This window comes from Brachyhypopomus gauderio, chromosome 16 (assembly GCF_052324685.1).
Source record: "Brachyhypopomus gauderio isolate BG-103 chromosome 16, BGAUD_0.2, whole genome shotgun sequence".
Taxonomy (NCBI): Eukaryota; Metazoa; Chordata; class Actinopteri; order Gymnotiformes; family Hypopomidae; genus Brachyhypopomus; species Brachyhypopomus gauderio.
The window spans coordinates 5197405-5218649 of record NC_135226.1 but is presented as its reverse complement, the minus strand read 5'-3'; the positions used below and the strand labels follow the sequence as shown (position 1 = coordinate 5218649).

The window sequence follows — 21245 nt, the reverse complement described above, 5'->3', positions numbered from 1 at the left end:
TGTCACAAGTGGAAGTGAAATGAAAAATGCAAATGTTGAAAACAAGCAGGTTTTTTTTTTAAGACCTGAAAAAAAGAGATGACTGTAGAAGGGAAGTTAAGAGTCTTCCTCCAGCGGTTGCCTTGGGAATGTCGAGGACAGGATGCCGGATCCTGAAGGAAGCCACGGCGGCCGTCCTGAGCAGCTCGGGACGTGGATTATTTAGCAGGGCTGGCTTTGGATAGAGTCCCGGACATCCCTACAAATCTCTTATCTTACAGAGGAAACTCGCATTAACTGTCTGACTGCTGTAGGTAACGCCACCATCCCGGAGTCCCACTGGTTCACGCTGCTTCCCTGGCTGAGTTTCCGTAGCTGGCCACAGGGAAGTGCTCTTTGGTCAGGGGGACTGCATCCTCAGAGGGTCCGTGGCGGTGTGTGATCACAGCACTCAGCGCTGCCGGCACAGACGACGGGCGGACGGGGAGATCCACGCCATGATGGAGCTGAAGATTCAGCTGGTGCCCACCGGGGAGATCATTCTTCCACCGGGCAAGAACGGAGAGAGCTACTGCCACAGCTGCACCAAGGTAAGGGCCTCCTGTACCCACCTGCCTCTGGTCGCTGGTATCTGAGTGATACCGTGAGATGATTTGAGATGGTTTGCAAATGTGGCGTAGAAAGAGGTATTCCAGCTGACAGGATGAAGATACTGGAACACAGCATGCATGGTTTGCTGCTCTGAGAAGCATAAATGGAAACACGTACTGATCAGCGCTGGGAATGTGCAGTATTATCAGAGCAGGCACAGGAACGTTTGAGTGGTGAATGCTTCTGTGACACCTGAGATATTGATTAGGCCCAATCCGTGCTAATCTAGCACTGCGTGTAGAATAATCCTGAAGACACAAATATTTGACTGGGTGGGGAGTGGAACAAACGTATGATCATTATCAAAACTCATTTCTCCTGGAAATTCCTTGTGACAGAAGGATTGTACTCAGTGACCTCTACACATTCCTCATGTTCGAATAAATGGGCGATGAGGCGTTAAGAATTAGGAGATGTGAGCTTTCGTTCACTTGTGTAATAACAGTGTAATCTGAGGAGCAATCTGTTTTAACCCTAACCTAAAGGACCGCTTGTACTTGAACTGAATCATGAGGTCCAACTCCCCAGTTCTGGCAGAGACTCCTCTGGAGAAGCCCAAGAAGGAGCAGAACTGAGCCTTCGTTTGTCTGTTTAGTTTAGTCTGTTTGTAACGGGCAGCTACGCCCAGTGAAATACTTTTATCATACCTAATAACTACCTAATAAAGGTTTTAAGATGTTTAAAAAGTCATACAAGACATTTCTGCATAAACCTCAGATTAAACATGGAGCACAGCTGCTGGTTTTACTGTCACTCTTTATGCACTGTCTCAAATGTAAAACCTAAGATGACATGGTAATGTGATTTTCTGGCCTAATGACTTTCATGGGTTAAGAGCATATCCCCTTACCATCACATCCTTTGGCCATCTGTTTGCCTGGGGGTGAGTGAACCTCCATAACACTTAATTAGAAAGACCGCTTGTTCTTGTCAGAACACATGGAGAGAGGGAGAGGAGAGTTTGTATTAACTACCAGGAAGAGAAGCACACATGACATTGCAGTGTTGTCATGAACAATATAATGAAGTCTCGTTATTCTAGAGGTAATACTAGCTGTGCCAGTGACAGGATCCGGCGTCAGGAAGGAGCTCGCGGTGTAAGATCGGATTTGCTGCGTCATGTCAGACGCCGCGCATTCACTGATGGAATGGAAAAGGGCGGAAAATGATAAACAACGCAGAAATTCCAGAGCAGCACACTCTTCCTGACATTATTCCTAGGTCATGTATAAGTGAGTGTGTGTGTGTGTGTGTGTGTGTGTATGTGTGGGCCTCTGTGCTATTATTGAATGAGATTTCAAGACAGGAAGAATAGCCATAATGCTCATGTTCACCCTGAGGGTGGCGGAGGCCCCGTACACACCCTGCCGTAGAGTCTCTCTAGGCAACAACGCATCGTCAACAGGATGCGACCTTTCACCCCTGCTGGGACGCCTTTGCCCTCTGAGCTGCATTCTCTCTGCGCTCGTTATGGGTCAGAGCGGAAGAAATTGGGCACAACTGCTCTGGGGGGAGAGAGCTGACTCCGCCCTGACTTTGCCCTGACTCCGCCCTCCCAATGGTGGAAACACCTGCCGCACCTGCACAAGGAGACTAACACACCAGGTGATTTGTTGAAATGTTTAAAGCTTAAACAGAGATACGTGCATGGCACTGTTGGCCTTTGGGCGTATATTAAATTAATATGACAGAAAGGAAGCAGTTATAAATATATAGATATAAATATATAGAGGGGGGGGTATTTAAAATCGTAGTGAAGTACACAAGGTTTTTAGAGAAGTGGGATGTTTTGGAAAGATGTTCAACTATCCCTGCACAGCTGATGTCTGTCGTCTGTCTGAAACATCCTGTTTCTCCGGAAGCTACAATTTATATATATATATATATATATATATATATATATATTGCAGACACAGACTGACAGACTGGTAACAACTTCAAATCAAAACTGGACATTGTAGTGATGGACAAACAGCAGAAGTGATAGATGTAGTGATAGATGTAGCAAACACACGTGACAGAAACATCAGGAATAAGGAACACAAAAAGCTTGAGAAACACCAGAGAAGAGCTGGAAACGATGCGGAACTTAAGGCAACAGTGGTGTCCATAGTAATTAGAGCACTAGGGTCTGTGTGCATGGCTCCAGCAGATCCCAGGAACATCATCCGAGATCTCCGTCCAGTAGAGTTCATTCCTGGGAACAGCCAAGATACTGCACAGGACCCTCAAGCTTCCAGACCTCTGGTAGAGCAGACCAGCTCGAGAAAGATAGAGGGTGGGCGTATATATATATATTTCAGCACTTTTACCACTGCAGATGTGTGCTACAGCCTAGTTTCTGTTGCTATTCTTCAAAGAATTCATCGCGGAGATGTCACAGCATCGATCCTGTCAGCAGAGGGCAGTGTAGCTCAAGTCTGGCTTCACCCTCTACTTCACATACAGCTCCTATTGCTAAAAGCAAACAGACTAAGCCACGGTAATAACTTTTTAACGCCTTTCCGTCACATTTTGTAGAGGTTTGACATTTTGGGCGTCTTTGTACATCACCGATATTACTGGATAAATAAAAACTATACGAGTATTACCCCGTTAACACGCTTAAGCAAAAATAAAACCTCTTATAGTGTGTTAATGTCAGGAGGCGAGGTCTAACCGAAGTGCACCAACGTGGTTTCCCTTGTCAGAACACACTCTGGATTTGGTGGTGGCTGGTTGAACTTCCTGCTAGGTGTGTGGTAGGGGTGGGGTGTGTTTAGAGCACGTCTCATGCGAACCGAGCTGCTTTCTCATTCATTGAGGACTATGAGCCGGTTCTGATTTCTCTCCGCATGAAGAGAACCCACCCTCGCCACACCTGGACCGCCTTTCTGCAGCCGTACCTGGCGTAGGGAGGGTCAGATTAGAACTGGGAGGGTCAGATTAGATCTGGGGGGGTCAGATTAGAACTGGGAGGGTCAGACTAGAACTGGGAGGGTCAGATTAGAGCTGGAAAGGCAGGGTGACGGAAGAGGAGAGACGCCGGAGGAATCGCTTACACGGACTTTACGATTATTCTCACATTTTGACGGACGAATGCAGATTTATTGCGCGCCGACGCTAGACAGATCGCTTTATTTCGGAGGGAGGCGCTGAGGATTCATTTCGGCGTTGTCGTTTCAAGGTAAGAGTCCAAAGCCCCGGGTTATGTTTATGATCCTCTCCCCATGTCGGTTCTGGCAACAGCCTGGACTTTAGTCCCGATCTGACGATCTGAGGTCGCTCTGCAGGTTTGAAGTTACAAAAGTTACTAGTTAAAAACTGTGGAGGTTTGTAAGAGTTTCAGGGGTTTGCGACGTTTCGACGGTGTCAGAACCAGAACCACACTTGCAGATCTCCGGATTACTGTAGTGGAGATCCGTTTAACTGTTCATTAAACGTGACGCAGGCTCCTTGTGTCATTTTGTATTGCAAATTTTCGTGCTGTCCGTCAGCGGAGCTGCGCAGGAACCTCTGAAGGTTCCTCGGTGTATGGAGGTAGATCAGTCTCTGGTGAACACCCGAGAACACGTGGCATCATTTGGATACTGAAGTTCATTTCTGGGTTGGACTCCATTCATTCCTTTGTCAGTTGTTCGCGTGACTCCAAACCACAGTTGTCTCCACCATGGAAAACCCGAGGGATGGGGACCAGGTGTGAGACTAAACTCCAGCAGCTCGGTGGTGTAATACACACATTTAAGAGATGAGACTTCTGCGGCGCTGCCAGCAGCTCAGAGGATTTGGGGTGTGGTGGGAGGTTTCAGCACATGCATTTCTGTCTTTAGAAATAGGATATGGCTTATCATCGGAGTGTGATGAGCTATGGAGAGTCAGTGTCGCCTTAAGGTTGTTCGTGGGTGGTGTCCTTAACACATTTCCTTTTGCTGTTTCATTGAATATCTGTCATATCTCTTCCTCTGTCACATATGTAATGGTGTGAAAAGTGAAATGTGCCTGTAAAAATGAAAGGCATAATACACTGCAGACACAATACACTGCCTTGTGTTTTTGAGGTAATGAGCAGTCACACGAAAAGTTGGATTTGATTTAGTGTCGTCAGCGTGGACCTCAACAAAAAAGGTGATTGTACCAAATGATTCTTGGGCTGTAGTTGTAGTCTTCGCAAGCAGAACTTCACGGACTCTGAGGCAACGGCGCAGAGATGTTCCTGTTCTGTCTGACCAGGATTTGGTAGGGGAATCCAGGGGTTTTGTAGGACAGCAGAACTTTGGTTAAGGTTTAGTCTTAAGTTTTTCTCCAGCTGTCCCAAGATCCTCTCTGGCCGCAGCCCAGTCAGCAGAATGTGGCGTACACTCGCAGCAGCGAATCGGTGCCAGCCGCCGGACGGGCGACCAATGGGCAGCCGCCCTGTTCATTTACACTCAGCCATTATCTTCCATTATCTTGTTTGTCACAGGTTTACAAGTATGTCTCTCATGAAAGGCAGTGTAGCTCACAGGGGAAGGGTGGGTTGTGTGAGCAGCAGAGGAAACCTTGTGCCTCCTGTGTCATGAAGGCACATGTCGGTGCTGTCCCCGGCCCCCAAGAGATCACAGAGGGGATACACCTGTTTCTAAAGGCAGTAGATTAGGAAACCTCTGGGCCAGAGCAGCCAAGGGCCACCCTCCCACCCTTCTGTGGAGCTGAACTCTGCCAGGGCTGGAGTGAACTGCGGCCATTTTAAATACACTTGTGCTCTGGGATTTGTAGTTTTTCTGCAGAAGAGCAAAGCGCAGTAGACTGTAAATGCACACCGCTCATTTCCAGATGCTTAAATGTAGATCTGTGAGCTCACCTGAATGTGAAAGTAATTTGGGGGGGGGGGGGGGGGGGGGGGGGTATCTAGACAGAGAGCGTTTGTTTAGTTTTGGTTGTAGGGGAATGACTAAACGTCTTCGACTCCTGTTGTCACGTTAGGTCATTGTCGGGACTGCAGCTTGGCTAGATTTAGCTGCGGCTTTTCCAAGCGAGTTTTCCCAGCACGAGTCGGCCCTGCCCTTTCGACGCCAAACTGTTCCATGTCTGGAGAGACTGCAGACACAGCAGACCTAAGATGAGTGCTGAGATGGCTTGGAACTCGTGTCTGCCTCGTCCTGGCCCCTGTTGGATTGCTGGAATAGGTCGTTTGGAGGAGGGGTGCTAAGGTTGTGTGCTCGGCTGTGCTTTGGGGCGTTTGTTTGCCTCGCCATGGTCATATTATAGTGGCAGTTTGTTGATTCTGCCATTCAGATGTGCCCTCTCTGAGATTCTTGCAGTTTCTGCCAGCTGACTTGGCCCTTTAGGTTGGCTGAGATCATGGTGTGCTTCAGTCATGGACACACTCCCACACCCCTACCCCCCAACACACACACACACACACACACACACACACACACACACACCCACACACCACTGCACTGATTAACCCAGTGACAGAGGTGTTCTATTATCCCTCCCTAACGCTTGTATTTCAGCCTACAGTAATGATAAGATTTCTATGAAGGTTGGAGTGTCTGAGTAAGGAGGAACTACTTTTCAAATGTGACTTTTATTTGCCATTTCAAGATTTAATAATAACCATACTGAAGGCTACAGCACAATTTTCGCTTCCTTGTTTTTACTTTATGCATTTTTTATTTTTAATACTAATGTGATGGGTGAGCACAGAGAGTTTCCCCTTCATAAGGACGTCTAAACCGAGTCTAAACTGAGTCCGTGTTCCTTTGTATCCAGTTTTCTCCCAGTTTAGAGTTCCTACCCACAGCTGAGTCTGTGTTTATCTCTGGTCGTTGCCAGCCGGAGGCAGTGAGGTCTAACTCGTAATTCGTGTCCTCTGAGGCATCTTTTGGAGCTGATGCTCACACATCACCACAGGACAGCTGGCCAGGCATTAACAAAGTGTTCTCACTGTGCGTCCACGGTTGGTTGTGCCGACTGACGGAGGGAGACGGATCACGATTCTTCCTTCCCACCCACACATCAGAGACGGCTACATCTGGGACTCTCAGAACAAGAGCGTCTGTGGCACTGATCACACCAAGGGCCCCTTCACCAGAACCTTGTCTGCTATAGTGTAGTGTGAGAGAAAGCACCAGGTATTTATCCAGCACCTCACAGTGCAGAGGTGGACGCAGGTGCATCAGAACTGTTTGGGTTGGTTCTCCTGATGTGTCTACACCGTCACTTTATTAGTCTAGGAGCATGTTGGACCTCTAAGGTCCTTCCAAACCACACCAGCTCCTCCAGATCATCTATTCACGGCACTTGTGCACAACTCGGACTAATAAACTCCCTAATAAAGTGGCTGTTCAATGTTAATCCACAACCAGTAATGAACCGCAGTTCTGAAGAGGCAGTATTAGGCTTTATATGACTGTGCTTACAAGGACTCGTTTTTATGAAACACGCATATGGTGATCCTTGCCCCCTCTCCCTCTCTCTCTCTCTCTCTCACGCCAAGATATGCTAGACCCGTGGTAACCATTAACCAGGTCTATCTCACTCCTGGGGGGAAACCCCTCCGGTCCTCAACAGGTGTGACCTGTTTGTTCCCAGTGAGGGTGTGATCGAGATGGTCTGTGCAGGAGCCACAGAAGCAGCTAGCGCCTGTGTCGTAGTGGCCAGTGTTCACTCTGTCTGCTGTGGGTGTGTCTGCGGAGCTTCATATTCACTCTGCGGAGCTTCATGTTCACTCTTTGTGTCACCCCGGGCAGATATCTTTTAGTTTTTCTTCAACCACTGAATTAATTTTGATTGGATTTCACTTTAATCTGAGCTTTAACTGATCTGAAAACCTCCTTCTCAGGTTGATTTAGACCCGTTATACGGACATTTAAATACACAATATGTATTTAAATACATAAATGCATATTTTAAGGATGCATTGTAATATCTGCACAGCATATATAATGACAACTCAAATAATACTTGATATAGTAATATATATAATATAGAATGACAAATAATGCAGTGTCAACATGTTCAGTAATTTTCTGTGACCGTGTTCGGTGCATTTTTGCCAGTAATCCCTGAGGTAACACCTGCTGACAACTCATTGTTTGTTTTCATAACCAGAGTTGCTGAACCTGTTTAAATGGGTCTGCCATGGCCTGTGTGCTTTAGAAATCTACTGGCTTTATGTTTGCCTTGGAGTTGCAGTGTGGAGATTCTGACTAGCTTTTAATTCCTGCTGGTGAGGTGCCTGGTACATTCAAACCACTGATACTGTGTCGTCTCTCCCTTTGAAAGTATAGGAATTGACTGTTAAGATCCCTGAAATTCAAGTTGGAGGTATTATTTCAAGCACTGGAATGCCAGAGATGTAAGGCCATGATATCTGTGCCCAGATAAGCGGGGAATGTGTGGAGTCGTGGCACGTTGAGATCCATCGGTCCGGCACGCCTGCTACGCATCATTACTTCATTCCGAACAAGCGCATTCTTCGGCAGGGCCAATGAGGGGTTAACGTACCTAAACGTTAACGTACCTCTGATGAACGAATGAGCGATTCATCGTGGTTTTGCGTCGGGATTTGTCTGTTGTGGTTCGCCCTGGTTGTTCACTCGTTTTTCTCGAGGTCTGCCGAAGGCCTCACTGATGGTCCCTCTCGACAGTCGCGGTTTCCTTTTTCTAACGCTCATGGTTACATGAATCGCTTTCACTGTGAAGCCCAAGAGTGCAGTGCTGTGGTTGTCAGGGAAGAAGGGAGAGAGAGTGTGTGAGTGTGTGTGTGTGAGTGTGGGTGTCTGTCAGACGTCTGCTCGTCATGATTAGGTTCACCCATCTGGACAAACTCAGAGGGTCCACGCTCCAGCAGGTTCCCTTCCCAACGCCCAGGGCGACGCCTACATCCCATAATTATGGCTACATCACCACCATCGAGGCCACCCGTTCACCTGCGTGTGTGTGAGGAGCAGGACAACACTGGTGCGTTGTGTGAGCTTCTCCGCGTGAGGCCGGCCGACAGAAAACATGACGTGAGGGTTAGACATGCCAGAGATGCTGTAATATGACTGCTGTCTCACTCTCTCAATATATCCCATTGTGTAAGAGGCTGAACTGCTCACAGTTCTCCAGGCTTGTCAGCAGGATTAAGCTAACGTGTTTAGCCTGACCGTTAACCTTAGCACAACAGGGCTCGATTTAGCAGACAAGCACCACAAGATGCACCGGTGCTCTGATTGAGCGATAGTAATATGTGAAGTCATGCGCTACGTTGCTCACGCTAGCACACGTGGCCTGGACATTTTCAGCACGTGTGCTCTCTGTGGATAGGGTTCCTCCTCGCTCTGTGAACTGACCTCTGAACTCTCCCGTCTTACGGTTGGAGGTCGTCTGAGTGGTGCAAGCTCTGTGTGTACATACCAACGTCTCGTGTGTTGATACAACAGGACATTTTTTTGAAACCATGACAGCCAGTGAAAACAGGAAGGTCTATATTGTAAATCGTCAGAATGTGAAGGTTACTCTTGTGCAATTCCCTGAGAGAGGATGCGTCCGAGCAGGTCGGGAGAACGAACGACGGGAGAAATTCTTCGTTCCGGCCTAGCGGTCGACGTCTGAACGCACGCTATTGGACGCGAGGCGGAAAATCTCCCTGTCATCTAGTCATCCGCACGCTACGTGCCACCCGGGGACAGGAAGCCTTGTGGGAGCCGCGGGCCTTTCTGTGAGCAGCGTGACCCGTCCATATAAGGACTTGTGGGTACTCGGGGGGGGGGCGGTGAAGTTCCAGCTGTCCCCCAGGCGCGGTGGAGAGGTCCAGCTGGTTGGGGACTGACTGAGCCAGACGTCGTGGGAACAGAAAGCTAATCCCCCCCCCCCCCCCCCCCCCTCCCCCTTCTGAGTTTCCCTGAACTGTGCAGTGTGGGTGTGGCCGCCTGATCCGGTGTGCGCTGCCTCCCGCCCCCTGAACAGAGAGGGGGGGGGGGGTGTGGTTGATGGGTCCTCAGTCCCACCCCGCGTGTGTCGCTTCAGCTCCGCTAAAGCAGCCGAACGGTTGCGGAACATTTCAGGAAACGCCGGTTCAGACCAAGTGCCTGTTAAGCGGAATCTCGCCCGAGTGTCTCCGTTACAGACGTGCGTTCCTGCGTGTGTTGATGGAGCTTCCTGTGCTGGAGGGAAGGTCTGGAGGGAAGGTACTTGTGTTTGTGGCCTGACACCCCTGATTCCCTGAACTTCACATTCTCCAGAAATACGAAATGCGACACTCCTCCTCTGTGTAGACCAGCAGGCTTTATGCTCCCAGGAGCATTCTGGGAATTGGGACTCAAACCCAACTGGGGGGGGGTCTGTGATTTTAAGATTAATATAAACACTACCAACCACCACGTATTAAGAAAGCGTGACTCGTTTTGCTACGTTCGGCGTCCTCGATGGCATCCTAACACGCTGCAGCAGCTACAGCGATCAGTCGCACCGCAGGACCAGAAGATTTATGTCCTCTGATTACCTGACACACAATTGGTCAGGAAGCTCACCCACACCTCTCCTGATCTCTCGGACGCTTTCTCCTCTCTTTCTCCCGTTTCTCCTCTCCGTCTCCTCTCTCAATTGCCTGCGTTTCCACCCATGTGGCTTGCATTCTTTAGCTGTGACCTCAGCACGTCTCGCCCGCCCGCCTTCCCCTGGGTGTTTTTTTAAAGTTCTTCCAGTTCCAGTGCTCACACTCCTCCGTCGGTTCCCCGCTGCCGTGAGCTCGGAGGCTGTGGCCAGTCTGTCCCTTCCGCGGCCGTGGCGCCTCCTCCTTTTCGTTCCTCCTTTCTCCCTCTCCTCTTCCTCCCCAGCCCCTTTGTCTCCCTGACGTCGGTGAATCTCCATGCTTTCTCTCTCCCTGTGCTCACCCCGGGCCCTGACGCATCAGTAAACAAAGGCTGACTCTCTCCGCGACAGGCTGCTCCGACACCAGACTCTCCGCGAGTGTTTCACGGCATTGTTCGAAAACGAGGGGGGGGGGGGGGGTGTGTGGGGGGGGTCGTGTGCGGGTCCGCTCGGGCTCTAGCGGAACATTTCGAGCGTGCATCGGTGGGGCGGCAGGACTCTCGGGAGTGCCGTCGGTACTGTTGGACCGCTCCGGCTGAGGTGTGCTGTGTTTTGCTATGGATGGGGTCGACGTGGAGGTGAGAGACACGCTTTGAATTACAGCCTGTCACGTCCGCTCTGCTGCCCGGACCATTAACGCACCGTCACTAACGCTCGGGCCTCTCTTGGCCTCCATCGGCCCGTCCGCGGGGCTGTAGCTGTCGCTGCCGAGCTTTTATTCTGGCCTCACTGCACTCTGTGAAGCAAACAGCTGCACAACAGCTTCTACAAATAGACTCGTCTTAGTGTCTGAGTATAAATAGCCCTGTCGCTCGGGGAGGAGGGGGGGGGGGGGGGGTGAAGACGTGAAGAGGGGCGTGGACTTGCAATCTGTAAAGAGCAAACGCCATCAGCTACGTCTGCCAAACGGCATTTGAACTAAATGTCTGTCTGTGTTCTCGTGGCCCAAGTGGGTAAGTGTCCGGCCCACGTCTCCAGTGTAGTGAGCACGCGTTAGCAGGGTGGTTGAAGTTCACTGCGCTCTGACTGCTTGATTAAAGCCTCCAGAAGGTTTATCTGGCTCCTGAGTCCCGCACGCACTGGGCAGACGGTCAGCGCAGGACGTGGACGAGAAACCACGGTCTCATCGACTCGATTACTCTGGCAGCGCTCTCGCAGACGAGAATCGCATTATACCCATAAACCCCTGCTGTTGTCGTCTAGCCATGTAACGTGGGCCAGCGAGGACGGAGGGAGAGAGGAGGTGAAACTTGATCGGACAGGAAGTGAGGTCGAAGTGTCCAGGGAGAGCGTGGTGTGGGAAGAGGGCAGGGGGGGGAGTGGCCGTTTCCCACGGGCGAGGCAAACCGCGTAGCAACGAGCAGGGTTTGCGGTGGGGAGGAGTGGCCAGGGCAAGCCCCGCCCCCTCAGCGGCCATGCCAGGCCCCGCTCCCCCCCAGTGGTCATGCTTGGCACGACTCGCTCTCTGTCCGCGGTGGCTTCCGTGCCATCTCGTTCAGCGTGACGGCGGATACGGGCCGTCTGCTTGGCCCGTTTCGCCGGGCCTCTGTTCAGTGGGTCACGTACTGCAGCGTGGCTGTGGGGCGATTGGTCAAAGAGCGGCCACACCTCGAGAGATGGAGATCTGGTCAAAGACTGGAATGATGCACACGATAACGCACGATAACGCAAGATAACGCACGATAACGATGCTTCCAGATAACCTTCTGCTCCCTTTACATTATTGCGTTGATGATAAATCGGTGATAGTATGAAATTATGGCTGTAAAACGTGTCGTAAAACTTGTGCCTGGCCCGATGCGTGCAGAATCCCTGGAGCTTGGTGGTTGGGTGCAGGGAGGTGGTTGGGTGGAGGGAGGTGGTTGGGTGGAGGTGGAGGTCGGTGGTTGGGTGGAGGTTCGTCCTGTCTGCCTGGGGCTCTCTCTCTACTACTGTCCCCGAGTGTGCCGAGTGTGTTTTGAACGAGAGTTAGAAACTCGTGCCGTCTGGAAACCATTACACAGATTCCTGCAGGCAGGGGCTCTGGTTAGGGTGGTGAGAGAGAGAGGGGGGGAGGGAGAGAGAGATAGAGGGAGGGAGGGAGAGAAGGAGCGAGGGAAAGTGAGTGAGAGAGGGGGGAGACGGAAAGAGGGAGGGAGAGGATTTCAGCTAGAACAGCTGAGACCCAGATCTACACCAACAACATTGACATATGATGCAACTCTGGGTCTTCATAAGGCTCAAACCAACAGTAACTATAGTAACAAAGCACATTCAATGTTTTAGTTTTACAACTCCAGGCTGACCACAGTTATCCAGATGTCCAGTAGAGGGCAGTGTTCTGCACACAGCAGCAGAGGTCACCTTGGTTCTGACTTTCACCCGGTGGGTGGAGGTATGGTGGAGTGGGTAAGAGGTGGAGGACAGAAGCCTAACTGCACAACCCCTTTATTTACTGCCTTACTCTGCTTGGTGGCTTTATTAATGATACTTAGTTGATAATATTTTACTGCTGTTTTAAAGCTTTACTGCTGGCATTATTTTCCATCTCTCTCTCTCTCTCTTTCTCTCTCTCTCTCTCTCTCTCTCTCTCTCTCTGTTAGTGTGTCAGCGATTTATAGAGGACGTGTTTTGTAGGTTTCTGGCATTTTTGAAGCTGCTGTTAAGGTCATACATCTCCTGGGTTTATAATCTATAAATCACTCACTCACACACACACGTCTGTGTTGAGTCTATGTTCTAGTGCGCCCCGTCCCTAACCCTGGCGACCCTGGGTCTGATCACCCTGGTTCTGATACGCTGCCCTGTCGAGCGGGCAGTGCTGACCCCTGACCCCTGACCCCTGCACGTCACATGTGCACTGCTGCTGGGAGTGTCTGGCGTTTTCAGCGTGTGCCTCATGGGCCCTACAGCACACGTTTCTCCTTCTTTTGTTCTTGTTTCTTGTGGCGGGTGTGTTGTGAATTCATTCGGAGGTCCGTGGACCCCTGGTCTGAAAGCCCATTTTAGAATGATCCATTTAACACAGATACATGGATACACTGGTACATGTCAGTGAAAACCCTTTCTAGTAGTTCTTATCCCCCAGACAGCCCTGTCCAGACGTGATGTGGTGCGGGGTCACCACAGGTCAGCGGGTGCTGTGCTGAATGCTGAGACCCGGATTGTGCAAGAGGCACAGAGAGTTCTGACAAATGAGTGAGGGGGCGTGGTGTGGGCGGGGCAAGCGGGGACCAGGCATGTTGGGGGTGGGGCATAATGGGACTTTCTCCTTCTTCGTTGGGAGAGGTGGAGAAGGAGGAGGAGAGGAAAGAGAAGGAGAGAAGGCCAGGGAAGGTCACTCCAGCACGCTGGTGCCCGAGGTCACTCACGTGGAGTCCTGGTGCCCGAGGTCACTCACGTGGAGTCCTGGTGCCCGAGGTCACTCACGTGGAGTCCTGGTGCCCGAGGTCACTCACGTGGAGTCCTGGTGCCCGAGGTCACTCACGTGGAGTCCTGGTGCCCGAGGTCACTCACGTGGAGTCCTGGTTTGGAGATATAAAACAAGCGCAGTGCTCTGGAAGGGGCAGAGAAATGAGTTACAGAAGCGCGGTAAACACGACTCATCGACCTGGTGAAACCTTGGAGTTATTCGCCGTGTGTGTGCGTTCATGATTCTGTTCTGAGCGCCGTCACGGAGTCTGGAGAGCAGAAGGAGATTCTCTCACAGGCACACAGACGACACCCAGGACCACTCCAGCACGGAGCATGAAGGTGTTTCACTGGGAGTTGTCCGTTTCAGTAGTGCTCTCTCTCCCCCTCTCTCTCTCTCCCCCTCTCTCTCTCCTTCTCCCTCCCCTCTTTTTCTTTTGTCCATGGGGAATATCTGTAGCTGTGTGTGTGTGTGTGTGTTTGTGCTTCTCCACTGCTGTATAGTGTCGCAGTGTTAGTAGACCGAGCCCCTGTGGGGAATTCTGTGAGCTGGCATGGAGAGCCTGCAGGAGAGGAGGCGTGGCCCTGTCAAAGGAGGCGTGGCCCTGTCACCGCCTTGCTCCACCCTGAGCATTTCTTCCTGTGTCATCAGAGACCTTTTGCGTCCATGGCAACACTCATGTAACATGTCCCATGAAGTTGCTGGGGCCCCAGATGTGAACTTTCTTTCTCACGCCACATATAAACACACGTGTGTCTTTCTCACGCCACATATACACACACGTGCGTCTTTCTCACGCCACATATAAACACACGTGTGTCTTTCTCACGCCACATATTCACACACGTGCGTCTTTACACTCACGAAAAGATTGTGGTAACAGGTGTCACTCAGTCATGTCACAGCTGTGTGTGTGTGTGTGTGTGTGTGTGTGTGTGTGTGTGTGTGTGTGTGTGTGTGTGTGAGAGTACGTGCAGTTTCGGCTGAGTCTGCGTTTTACAGTTTTCCACGGCTCCGCTCACACACACTGATACATGAGCTCCCCTCACACACATTCTCATCGCATTAAGAGGAAATGGTTTATCACAGTCACTCACAAACACATTGCTCTCAATGGCCAAGATGATCAGAGCAGTTACCATGTGTTCTTATGACCGTCCAAGTGTTGTATCTGTTAGTGGGTCACCATTTACCTGCTTGTGATAACTGTGGAATTAGATTAGAAATGGATCTCAGGACACACGTGTGCTTCAAATGATGTCTGTTCCAGAGTGTATAACAGCAGACACTATAAAATAAGAGCATTAGACATAAGAGGAGAGAGAGTGTGTGTGTGTGTGTGTGTGTGTGTGTGTGTGTGTGTGTGTGTGTGTGTGTGTGTGTGTGTGTGAGCTGCCGTTGAAGCTCTTGCCTTTCTGCTGTCCTTCATGAAGCCTGCAGAAATCCGAGACGCCTCTGTGACTTTCCCCGCTGTGTGTGGTCAGCACCTCTCTGCGGAATGTCCTTGGCTTGTTAGACCCTCGTGGTCGGCCTCCGGGGGGCAGTGTGGTGCCCCTCAGCGGTGTGTCTGCCCCCTCCTCCACCCCTGGGTGGAGAAGGAGAGTGAGTCGTGGAAGATGGGTGTGGCCGTCTGCGCCAGGTCTGCAGTTTTCTGCACGTTACTGGGGAATTCTGAAGCTGTTCGTGTAGAAGCTCCAGCATGGAGCAGGAGGTGCGGAGAGAAGGAGCAGGAGGTGGGGAGGGAAGGAGCAGGAGGTGCGGAGAGAAGGAGCAGGAGGTGGGGAGGGAAGGAGCAGGAGGTGGGGAGAGAAGGAGCAGGAGGTGGGGAGAGAAGGAGCAGGAGGTGGGGAGGGAAGGAGCAGGAGGTGGGGAGAGAAGGAGCAGGAGGTGGGGAGGGAAGGAGCAGGAGGTGGGGAGAGAAGGAGCAGGAGGTGCGGAGAGAAGGAGCAGGAGGTGGGGAGAGGAGGAGCAGGAGGTGGGGAGAGAAGGAGCAGGAGGTGGGGAGAGAAGGAGCAGGAGGTGCGGAGAGAAGGAGCAGGAGGTGGGGAGAGGAGGAGCAGGAGGTGGGGAGAGAAGGAGCAGGAGGTGGGGAGAGAAGGAGCAGGAGGTGGGGAGAGAAGGAGCAGGAGGTGGGGAGAGGAGGAGCAGGAGGTGGGGAGAGGAGGAGCAGGAGGTGGGGAGAGAAGGAGCAGGAGGTGGGGAGGGAAGGAATGTTTGTGTGAGCTACGAGAGAGCAGTTATGCGTGCATGGAGACGGCCACACTAGCGCCCCCTAATGGTCGGCATAAGCTAGGGACTGACCTGGAGTAATGCGGGGTCCTTTGGCTCGACATACCAAGAGGCACATACACACTCTCTCACTCACTCTCTCACTCTCTCACACTCTCACTCTCTCATTCTCTTCCTCCCTCTCTCACACTCTCACTCTCTCACACTCTCACTCTCTCACACTCTCACTCTCTCTCTCTTCCTCCCTCTCTCACTCTCTCACACTCACTCTCTCACACTCTCACTCTCTCACTCTCTTCCTCCCTCTCTCACTCTCTTCCTCCCTCTCTCACTCTCTCACACTCTCACTCTCTTCCTCCCTCTCTCACACTCTCCCTCTCCGTCTCGCACATCTACCCACACTCTTGTGAATGAACACCCACACACTCCTGGCCACGTATGCACACGCGGTCCTGCACACAGGGCTTTGGGATGGTGTGTGTTGTGTGTGTGTGAGCGTGTGTGAGTGCGCGCAGCATGAAATCCTGCATCTCTGTCTGCAGTGAAGCCTGTAATTCAGTAATTCAGACCCAGTGCTGCTTGTCCTTCGTAGTTCATTTTATTATGATCTTCTTTAACCAATGCTAAGCCACGCCTTCCACTCAAGCCCCACCTTCCACTCAAGCCCCGCCTTCCACTCAAGCCCCGCCTTCCACTCAAGCCACGCCTTCCACTCTAGCCCCGCCTTCAGCTTGGTCTCAGTTTCCTGTGGACAACGCAGTCACCAGCTGCTGCTGGAGCGCTGACTAGAGATTAAAGCACAAAGATGAGAACAGAACCGGAGGAATTATGACCCAAATCCATTTCCATATTAAACCACATGATCGTGAATGAATAATCCCTGCAAATGAGTCACCACATAGAGCTGCAGCAGGTAGATGTGTGGATTAGGATTAGAAGCAGGCAGAGATTAGGGAGACCCAAGGTCTTCAGAGAGCTCGTTTATTAAAAAGGTCCCAGGCAAGCAAAGGTGTAACCAACACCGGGAGTCCATGTTTGCAGGAAAGTCATGACAGGGAGGCGGGGCTGTCGGGGAGGCGGGGCTGTCGGGGAGGCGGGGCTGTCGGGGAGGCGGGTGGATAGCTGAGATTAACTGGCACAGTACCAGTGGTGTATGCAGCTGAATGACGCACTTTAACAGCAGTGCGTTTGCTTGGTAAAAGATGTCACCCCCATCTGGGCCTGTTAAGACTGAATGTGATTGTGTTCAGGGGGTGTTTTGTAGCAATTCTGGTGGACTAGGTGCAGTTCTAACAGGAAGTGTCTTTTAACTGGTTTACGTTAAAACGTTAAACGTTTAACTGGTGTGGTCTGTTGATCACCTGTTTGGCATGTTGATCTACACATTTTGTCTGGCTTTGGACTTCAGACAGCGTTAAGAGAGGATGATCGGTGTGACGGACCGAGAGAGAGATGACTGGGGGGGTTTGTTAGTACAGCCCATAGGATGATGGATTGGGAGTGAAGTCACTTCCTGTCTGAATACTTCTATGTTCCATGAGCTTCTGACTGCTTCCTGTCTGTAGTCTGTCTCTCCACGTCTCTCTCGTAATACATGAGGCACCTGAAAGGTCTCAACTTAATTAAAATGCTCAGGTGCGCGCTCTCTCCCTCTTTCTCTCTCTCCCTCCCTCCCTCCCTCTCTCTCTCTCTCTCTCCCTCTGTCTGTGTCAATAACAAAACACCCCTGGCAGCTGGTGCATTCACTCCGTGTTTGTGTGTGTTTCGGTGCATAATTGCACATTTGTTCATCCATGTGTGTGTGGGTGTGTGTGTGTGTGTGTGTGTTCTTCAGCCCATCATCCCTGCTAAAGCTGTCCGATCTGAGTTTGTAGGACACGCGTGATCACACCTGGATTAAAAGTGAACCGTGTGTGCGCGTTCGTTGTTGTATGCGTTAAAAGGACGTGGGTCATCGTTTGGAAAACATGGATTTGGGCAACGTGCGCGGTCTGCTGCTTAAAACTCAAGCGTCCATCGTAGAGAAGAGCTTTGTGTTGCGAAAGATCCCTTCAGTTAAGGATGTAAGTAAAACCCGAGTGCATCAGTGTAGGTGTGTGGAGATCTTGGAACCGCCGTCAAGTTTGCACAGGAGTGTGTCTGGGTGGAAACCCTCGGACCTGTTCTGTTTAAAGTCTCTAAGAGGATATTATGACTCTTCATTAGTGTCATTAGTCACTGTACTGGTTGTTGAGATTGTTTCCGGGCTTTGTGCAGCTTGGCTCCAGGTTGATGGGAGTGTGTCTTCAGGGTTTTGTTTTCTCATACATACACGGTTTGTTGACGTGTGTGGAGTTTGTCGTCTAGCAGCCTGTTGTGTGAGGCGCTGAAATGAGCCTCTGAGCATAAATGCAGCGAACACATCAACACACAACAGCACATCAACACCCAAAACGGCACGTAAACGCAGATATCAGCACATGAACACACGAAACCTGCTCTGCTTGGAGTTATGGTGTGTGTGTGTGTGTGTATACGTACTGTAGGTGAGAGGTGGCATGGTGTTGAGCCGTGTGTGTGTGTGTGTGTGTGTGTGTGTGTAACCTCCTCCTCTCCCTGTGTGGCAGGCTGTGGGCAGTGACGGGGTGCGTGCCATGATGGAGAGTGCCCTGACAGCCAGGGACCGGGTGGGGGTGCAGGACTTTGTCCTGCTGGAGAACCACACCAGTGAGGTGGCCTTCATCGAGAACCTTCGCAAGCGCTTCAAGGAGAACCTCATCTATGTGAGAGAACCCCCCTCACTCATCTTCACACATCCTCTTCTCCCTCCCTCTTTCTCTCTCTCTCTCTCTCTCTCACTCTTATTGTTATCTATCCATCTCTCAACCTGTTTTGCCTTCTCCTGTCTCCCTCTCTCCTCCCCTAACAGACATACATTGGGTCGGTGCTGGTGTCTGTTAACCCCTATAAGGACCTGGAGATTTACACCAGACAGCACATGGACCGCTACCGAGGAGTGAACTTCTATGAAGTTTCCCCTCACATGTGAGTGATTACTGCGGCCTGCATACCGATCCGCTTCATCAGACCAGACGGCTCCTCCCCCTGCCCCGCCCCTCTGCGGCCGGGATTGGCCGGTCTGTGTTTGTATTTGCTGGGAGATGAGGGTCTTGGCCCATCGTGGCCTCACGGGCTGGTGCGTGTTTGAAGAGGGGCCGGGCCAGCCGACCTGGAGGTGTGTGAGGCACTGTAGAGGGAGGGGAGGGTAGGCAGGGCCAGGGGCGGGGTCTACACCCACACTTCAGTCACTTCACACACACACACCCCCCGTCCCAGACACACACACACACACATGCACATCCCACCACCCTTATGCAGCAACAACTCCGGCTAAATGTTTCCGGTAGTTGCAGAGTTGACCGGTACATCAGCGTAGAGGAATTTGAACCCTTTCCTCCATAGACAACAACTCGGTTATGTTTGTCGGATTCCTCCGACGAACTATCTTGTTTGTTTGATTTGTTTTTATGCATCTTCAGGACTTGAGTGACAATGCAAAGTTTTATGTCAAATGTATGCAGAAATATGGATATACAAAATAAAAGAACAGATATAGAAAATATAGAAGGGGTTCACAAACTTTCAAGCACAACTGTACATCCATTTCACAGAAGAGAAGTATTTCTGTCTATCTAGACCAGGGGTGCTCATTACGTCGATCGCGATCGGTCGATCGCGTCACATAAAATAGTAGTAGATGAATCGCACATCTGCACTGACGGTTGTATTTTGATTGACATTCACGGTAGCCAATCTGCAGTCCACTCAACAAATTACGTTCGCCGCCACCCCGGTACATCTTTCTGACTTGGTCATCTTATAAGTAGCTCGCAAGCTGAAAACTGTGGGCACCCCTGATCTAGACAGATTATGAAATAAACAAAATAAACCAAGCTCAAGGGGTAGCCCTGCCGGCGACCCCTGCCGGTGACCCCTGCTGGCGACGACGTCTTCCTTCGTTGAGCTGTCTTCTCGTGCGCTTCCTCTGTGCAGTTACGCGGTGTCCGATAACGCGTACCGCTCCATGCGGTCCGAGAGGCGGGACCAGTGCATACTGATCTCTGGCGAGAGCGGCTCGGGAAAGACGGAGGCCTCCAAGAAGGTGTTGCAGTTACTACGCCGTCACCTGCCCGGCCAGTGAGCATGTGCAGACCGTGAAGGACCGCCTCCTACAGTCCAACCCTGTCCTGGAGGTAAACCCCGCCCCTCTCTCTATTAACCAATTACAGGGTCTGTAGCTCCCTGTGTGGGAGGTGTGTGTGTGTGCTAGTAATACACTTTTACTCTGTCCAGATGTTGTGCACACGTGTGAGAAGGTGTGGACTTCTCGTTAATCTGTGTTTATAGAGGTCTGAATCAGCAACTTTCATTTCCTGGTTGTCTTCACGCTCCTTTCCTCTCTCCTTCAGGCGTTTGGGAACGCTAAAACGTTGAGGAATGACAACTCCAGCCGCTTTGGGAAGTACATGGACATCCAGTTTGACTTCAAGGTAAGTGTGGTCACTGCATTGGGCTCTGCGTGCATGCGTGCGTGCTGGTCCAATCACGACTCCCTCTGTTCTGATGGTCCAGGGTGCTCCTGTCGGTGGTCACATCCTGAACTACCTGCTGGAGAAGTCGCGTGTGGTCCACCAGAGCCACGGCGAGAGAAACTTCCACATCTTCTACCAGCTGATCGAGGGCGGAGAAGAGGACCTCCTCAGGAGACTGGGCCTGGACAGGAACACCCAGCAGTACCAGTACCTCGTCAAGGTTCGGGCGGAGAGAGGCCATGTGCACACAAAACACACCGTCTTGTTTACTGTACTTGTAGGGACCTTCTATCAACCTAATGATGACTACAGCTAATGGGTGCCCCCCCTAACACCCCCAACACCCAACCCCGACCCTAACCTGGACCTCAGTAACCAAGAGTAAATTGTGTAGCGCTTTTAGTTTTTCAAATGGAGGATGGACCCCAGAGTTCTGTACACAAACACACACAGGAGAGACCATTTCCTTCTCTGCAGTCTCCTGGTGTTAATAGAGGAACTTGAGAGGAACACTCTGAGTAATGTGCTGCTCTTTTACTCATCAGTGATGTGTGTGTGTGTGTGTGTGTGTGTGTGTGTGTGTGTGTGTGTGTGTGTGTGTGTGTGTGTGTGTGTGTGTGTTTTGCAGGGTAACTGTCCAAAGGTGAGCTCTATTAATGACCGCAGTGACTGGAAGATAGTGAGGAAAGCTCTGAATGTCATTGGATTCAGTGATGATGAAGTAGAGGTACGAGAGCTCTGTAGTCTCTCTCTCTCACACACACACACACACACACACACACACACACACACACACACACACACAGTGTGCATAAAGGAGCAAAGTGTTAACCATTCATGATTTTCTAACATTTGTGCGTGCGTGCGCGTGCGTGCACGTG

At 51.1% G+C, this 21245-nt stretch overlaps 1 protein-coding gene across 1 annotated transcript in view; it reads left to right on the top strand.

The window, feature by feature from the left end:
• The first annotated feature begins 279 nt into the window (after positions 1–279).
• myo1cb (myosin Ic, paralog b) overlaps positions 280–21245 on the top strand; it is a 30451-nt gene continuing 9485 nt past the window's right edge. Inside the window, 8 exon segments of the mRNA XM_076977267.1 lie at positions 280–569; positions 18400–18555; positions 18702–18817; positions 19826–19943; positions 19945–20025; positions 20242–20322; positions 20405–20584; positions 20993–21104. Coding sequence (XP_076833382.1) covers positions 477–569; positions 18400–18555; positions 18702–18817; positions 19826–19943; positions 19945–20025; positions 20242–20322; positions 20405–20584; positions 20993–21104 — 937 coding nt within the window. The 5' untranslated portion in view covers positions 280–476.